Source organism: Ochotona curzoniae, unplaced genomic scaffold, assembly GCF_017591425.1.
Source record: "Ochotona curzoniae isolate NIBS_2020 unplaced genomic scaffold, NIBS_Ocur_1.0 contig_1014, whole genome shotgun sequence".
NCBI lineage: Eukaryota > Metazoa > Chordata > Mammalia > Lagomorpha > Ochotonidae > Ochotona > Ochotona curzoniae.
In genome coordinates this window covers 638,748-644,310 of record NW_024464920.1, presented here as the reverse complement: position 1 = coordinate 644,310, position 5,563 = coordinate 638,748, and the positions used below count along the sequence as shown (strand labels likewise).

Genomic DNA, 5,563 nt, shown 5'->3' with positions numbered 1-5,563 from the left:
GAGAGAATTAACGGATGGAAGATCTTCCTCTCTGTCTCTGTATATCAGACTTTCCAATAAAAATATCTAAATCTTAGAAAAAAAATTTCCTCCTCTATTTTTTAAGTTTTGTTTTTAAAGATTAATTATTTTCATTGTAAAGTCAGAGATACATAGAGGAGGAGAAACAGAAAGAAAGATATTCAGTGCGCTAATTTACTCCCCAAGTGACTTCAAAGGCAGGAGCAGAGTTGATCTGAAACCAGCAGTCAGGATCTTTTCTCCAGGTCTCCCACGCGGGTGCAGGGTCCCAAGGCTTTGGGCTGTCCTCGACTGCTTTCCCAGGCCACAAGCAGGGAGCTGGATGGGAAGTGGAGCCGCCGGGATTAGAACCAGCGCCCATATGGGATCCCATATGGGATCCTGGCGCGTTCAAGGTGAGGATTTTCCACCAATAGCAATTTCTGGGGTTTCCACAAGATTATATAAAGATTTGATTCCAGAACCTCATTTATTAAAAAAAAAAAAGTAAGTCACGTATTGTTTACTTTGTGAAAGGATACACTGAAGACTGTACTTCATTGCTGTGTCCCAGTACTGAGCAGGCATGTGGAACTTGGTTATGGCTTAACGAATATTTGTTGTTGAATAAATACATAAACTTTAGAGCTATTGTGAACACTAAGGTTTTGTTTATTTGTCTTTGAGACAGAGCCACTAGGAGAGATCTCCCAACTCCCACCTTCCAGGTGCCCACCAACCACCGGCGTGGGGCCAAAGCCAGGAGCCCCAAGTCCTTCTGAGCCACCCACAAGCGTGGCAGCAAGTCAAGCCCTGGGGTCATCTTTCATTGCTTCCCCAGGCACTTCAACAGGGAGCTGGAACCCGCGTCTATGTGGTTCGTCTGGCGTCGTAGGTGCTGGTGGCGCAGATGGTGTAATTTGCTGGAAGAATTACCACCAGGTTTAGGCTAACTGAACCCTCCCCCACACATACCCCTGTCGGCTCCTGGAATTAAACACATTAGCATTCATGAATGTGACTTGAGCATTTCCTGCTAAGTTGGTTCGTTATTGTCATTCAGATTTGTTTAAATGGCGCTTCCTCGGAGAGTACCACTGATCTAAAGTGACTACTTTCTAGGCATAGTTTTTTCCGCCTTACTTGTTTATTGTTCCCGCAGTTTAAATTCCCTGAGGACTGAGACTCGGTCAGTCCTTAGCTTCATCCCTGAAGCAACGTGCTGCGTTTGCTCAAAGCATATTTGCTGAATAAACGAAATCATGATGATGACGATGACAAAAGCTCAGAGTGCCTGGTCACAAGTTAGGAGCAGTCTTCTCAGGACGAAGGACGGCTGTTGCGAAGTTAGGTCCCAGTAGACATGGTACCTGATGCAGTCATTCTGCGACCTAGGAGGAGTGGAGGAAGACACTGACACCATGGCTTCCCACGCCCCAGTCCCCGGAGGCCTCGCCAAAGGCAGGCCTAGGGTCTTTGGAATAGAAACTGCGGCCCAGCGCAGGCGGAAATTTTCCTTATGCCCTCTTAAGCCAGGCTTGCAAATGCGCAAACACCTCTAGGACCCCGGGTTTCCTTTCTGTTTCTTTATGAATGAACCGGCCCGCGCGCGCGCGTGCGCACCTCGCCGCTCTCCGGGTCCACGTGAGGCCCACCATTCCTTCCCGCCCGAGACTCCGCCCTCGCTCGTACCAACGGGCCAATGGCGAGCGGCCATGGGGGCGGAGCCGGGCGCCGGCGCTGCACGCCCCGCCCCCGGCGCCGGGCTCGCTCGGCCGAGTCGCGCTGTGTTGTGATCACGTGGCCGGCTCCGGGAGCGGCGCTTGTTTTGGTTTCTTGCAGCTTGCCCCGGACGCCTCGAGGTGAGGCACTTCGCCGCGAGCGCTTGCAGCACCTGCGGACGCACGCCGCCATCTCCGGCCTTCCGGGCTTGGGGCGGTCTCCTACCATGCCGCTGCTCCGCTACAGGAAGGTGGTCATCCTCGGGTACCGCTCCGTGGGTGAGTCCACCCGCCCTGCGGGCAGCACTGCCCGGCGCGCGCGCCGTGGCCGCGGGAACGGAGCCCTGGCAGCCACGAGGATGGCTCTGTGGGAGCGCGTTGGGCCAGCCGAGGATGGCACGGGTGTGGTGGTGTGCACGGGGCTGCAGGGAGCTGGGACACACGAGCATTAATGTGGACTTGGCTGCAGCAGCGGCCCCAGACCCACTACCCTGGGACTAGGGACAGTGGCGGGCCATGGCGATAGGGGGAAAGGGGCCTGGGGGCGTGCCGGAAGGGCAGGTTCTGCTTGGGACAAATAGTCTCAGGTATCCTGGAGTGGGGCTGACTTGAGTCTTGGGAAACCTGGATCTTTCTGGGGCCTTAGGGGAAAGACTTCCTAAGGCAATGCCCTATGCGTCTGGTCGCCCAAGTGCAGCCGAGACCCTGGCTGAGAGACAGCCGGGGGGAGGAACAGCATTGGGTGGGACATTGAGACTGGACCTCGGTGGAAAGGCGAGGGTGTGCAGGTGGTTGGTTGGAGGGTGTGGACGCGAGCCCCTCTGCTGCCCGCAGGGAAGACCTCTCTGGCACATCAGTTTGTGGAGGGCGAGTTCGTGGAGGGCTACGATCCTACAGTGGAGAACAGTGAGTGGCTTTCTGCCCTGGTGTGACTGGGATGGGACTGGCTGCTGCACTCAACATCACAGAACTTAGCACGGTGTGTGTGTGTGTGTGTGTGTGTGTGTGTGTGTGTGTGTGTGGCGTTTCCAGGACTGGGCCCATCTGCGCCACCCTCCGGATTAACGACGCGTGGGGGGCCATTTCACCATCAAGTTGTCTTTTCAGCTTACAGCAAGATAGTGACGCTCGGCAAAGATGAGTTTCATCTGCATCTTGTGGACACAGCTGGGCAGGTACTGGCGGGGGGCAGGTTTCCCAAATGTGGCGGCACCGGCCCAGATGAGTCCGGAGATCCCTGTGACTCGGGATGGGTGTTCTCAAGAGGACAGCCCGCTAGCCACTAAGCATTGCCAGGTTCACCCATAGCCCCGCGAGCAGAAGTGCCCGGACGCTGTCCCAGCAGCCTTTGCCATCCGTGTGGTGCAGATCCACGCACTCACGCTTCTTTCTTTTCAGGATGAATACAGCATTCTGCCCCACTCACTCATCATTGGAGTGCACGGTTATGTGCTTGTCTATTCTGTCACCTCCCTGCATAGGTAAATGACTGGCGTCCTGAGAGGGGGACCTTCCAACTGTCCCAGCATGAAGCTGTCCCAGCATGAAGCTTACACATCTTTGTGTGTGTGTGTGTTTAAAGCTTCCAGGTCATTGAGAGTTTGTACCAAAAGCTACATGAAGGCCACGGGAAAACCCGGTCAGATGCCTGGGGGGTGGGGGCTGTGGGGGTGGGTGGCGGGCAGGAACAGAGGGAAGCACTGTCCCAGTAGATTGGGACAGTAGGAGACTGGGACACAGGTCCTTCTCTGCCCGGTGGGGCGGTGGCCACTCTGACTTCCAGGTAGGGGTCCTTGGGGACCTGGGGAGCCCCTGTACTGACTGCTATTTGCTTATAGGCTACCAGTGGTGCTAGTGGGGAACAAGGCAGATCTGTCTCTGAACAGGTATGTAAACCTTGGCCGCTCAGGGTCCCGGTCAAGCTGCGGCCACCAACTCAAACAAGTCATTTCACCTTTCCATTGCTAATTTATGTGTTGAGAGAACAGAACCCGTGGAACTCAAAAAGTCATTTCCCCCGATTTGCTCCATTGTTCCTTGAATCAGCTGTATTTTCTGCCTTCTCAACCCTCCTCCCAGACCTTGGGATGTGGGGAGAGGTCAGAAGAGGTTTAGGTGCTAACTGGCAGAGCACGTGGGGCCAGTGGCCCCATCTTCATGTTCCAGTTTTGTTGTTGTTGGTTGTTTCCAGAGAGGTACAGGCAGTTGAAGGGAAAAAGCTGGCGGAGTCCTGGGGTGCGACGTTTCTGGAGTCGTCTGCTCGAGAGAATCAGGTGCTGGGCCTGATGACTGGGCAGCTGTCGGGTGGAGCGTTGCGAGGGGGGTGGGGTGTTGGCCTGGGAGCTGGCGGTGTGGCCACTGAACTCGCCGACTTTCCTCCTGCAACCCTGTCCCTTTGTAGCCAACTCGAAGCATCTTCATCAAAGTCATCCAGGAGATTACGCGGGTGGAGAACTCCTACGGGCAGGAGCGGCGATGCCATATCACGTGACTGCTTCTGGGTTTTGCCAGGGTCTGGTGGGAGGAGGAGGTGCGGGCCCTGAAGATCTCACAGCTATGGCTGCCAGTATGGCACCTTCATGTTTTACATACTTTCCCTGGGTTCCAGCAGTCAATGTTTACAACGGGGCAAGGATGGCTCACAGGCACAGATCTCCAGCCCCCTGTTTGTGCTATAGGAATTCTCTTTTAACCTGCAGGATTGAGTGAGTCCTGGTGTTGGCTTGTCTAGGCTCCATCCTTCTGTGTATATTCTGTCTCTTGGCTGGGTGGGGTGTGCTTACTATTTCTGAGGTAGAAACCTGGCTCCGGGGCGTGACATGTGTATATATGCAAATAAATGGAGGACTCTTTCTTGTTGACTTCTCTGGATCTTGGAGGGAATTCAGAGCCCATAGCTCCTTTCCAAAGTCACGAGGGTTATGGCTTTTGATGGGGAAGTTTCCACTTCCTTGCTTTTAGAGTAGCGTTACACTGAGTCTTGTCCATTCTGCTCGATTCTGTCTAGACTGAATCCCCCTGGCTGCCAGGCTCTCTAGTTCTGGTTCCCTACAGAAACACTACCCTCTAGTGGCCAGCTGCCACGTGCTGACCCGGCATCATTGCCAGGGAGGAAAGGATTGTGGGCAGGAAGGAAGCCCCTCATTCCTGGAGTCAGGAAGGCTGGAAATGCTGGGAAGATTCTGATCCCCTGAGTTAAGGAAGAAATAATGTCCCTGGCGGATTCTCGTCTCCCTGCTGCCCCCTTTCCCACTGCCTTTCGTTAAAGTGGACTTGTTCTGCTTCCTTTGAGCATCTGGTTAAGTTTTTGCACAGTTCGCATCTATGCAGTTACTCTGGATTTTGGGTAACAGGTTGCCGCTTCCGCCTTTTCTTACCTACCCGCCACTTCGGAAGCAGGAGAATCTCAGCCAGGAAGATTTGATTCTATTTGGCTGTTTCTCTAGACACTGCCCCGGCAGACCCTCCTTGGGCTCATCACCAGGAGGACATGGCCCCTCTCCTGCCAGCTGGGTAGAGCCCTCAGGTGCTCCAGCAGCCACTTACCTGGGCAGAAGGGACCAAAGACATGTGTGGACCGACTGGTTGGTTACTGTGATCTGGTTCTGGCCTCTGGTTGGAGTTGGTGGCTTGTCATGTTGGTTGTCCAAAGTCTTGCCCCTATTTTTGTTTCTGACTCAGCATCAAAGAAGTCAGGCCTGTTTGAAGAAACATGCTCCTTGCTTGGAGGTGTCTCTGGGGCTGTCACCAGCTTCCCTCCTCACACTGAAACAGTGTCCATCTGCACACCTGCCCTGGGGCACTCATGCCTCTTCCATGCAGTCTGGTGTCAATTTACAAAC

The 5,563-nt window shown here is 54.3% G+C and overlaps 1 protein-coding gene across 1 annotated transcript; it reads left to right on the top strand.

The window, feature by feature from the left end:
- The first annotated feature begins 1,893 nt into the window (after window positions 1–1,893).
- RHEBL1 (RHEB like 1) lies at window positions 1,894–4,553 on the top strand. Its single transcript, XM_040988537.1, has 8 exons — window positions 1,894–2,000; window positions 2,556–2,627; window positions 2,829–2,896; window positions 3,120–3,202; window positions 3,304–3,360; window positions 3,560–3,607; window positions 3,913–3,994; window positions 4,123–4,553. Exons 1-8 carry the CDS (start codon window positions 1,949–1,951, stop codon window positions 4,210–4,212), a joined length of 552 nt encoding a protein of 183 aa, XP_040844471.1. The 5' UTR covers window positions 1,894–1,948; the 3' UTR covers window positions 4,213–4,553.
- Window positions 4,554–5,563: the final 1,010 nt, after the last annotated feature.

Coding starts and splice junctions, on each gene's coding strand:
- RHEBL1 (XM_040988537.1), top strand. CDS start 1,949: ATGCCGCTGCTCCGCTACAGGAAGGTGGTCATCCTCGGGTACCGCTCC. Junction 3,203..3,303: donor TCTGTCACCTCCCTGCATAG/GTAAATGACTGG, acceptor GTGTGTTTAAAG/CTTCCAGGTCATTGAGAGTT. Junction 3,608..3,912: donor GCAGATCTGTCTCTGAACAG/GTATGTAAACCT, acceptor GGTTGTTTCCAG/AGAGGTACAGGCAGTTGAAG.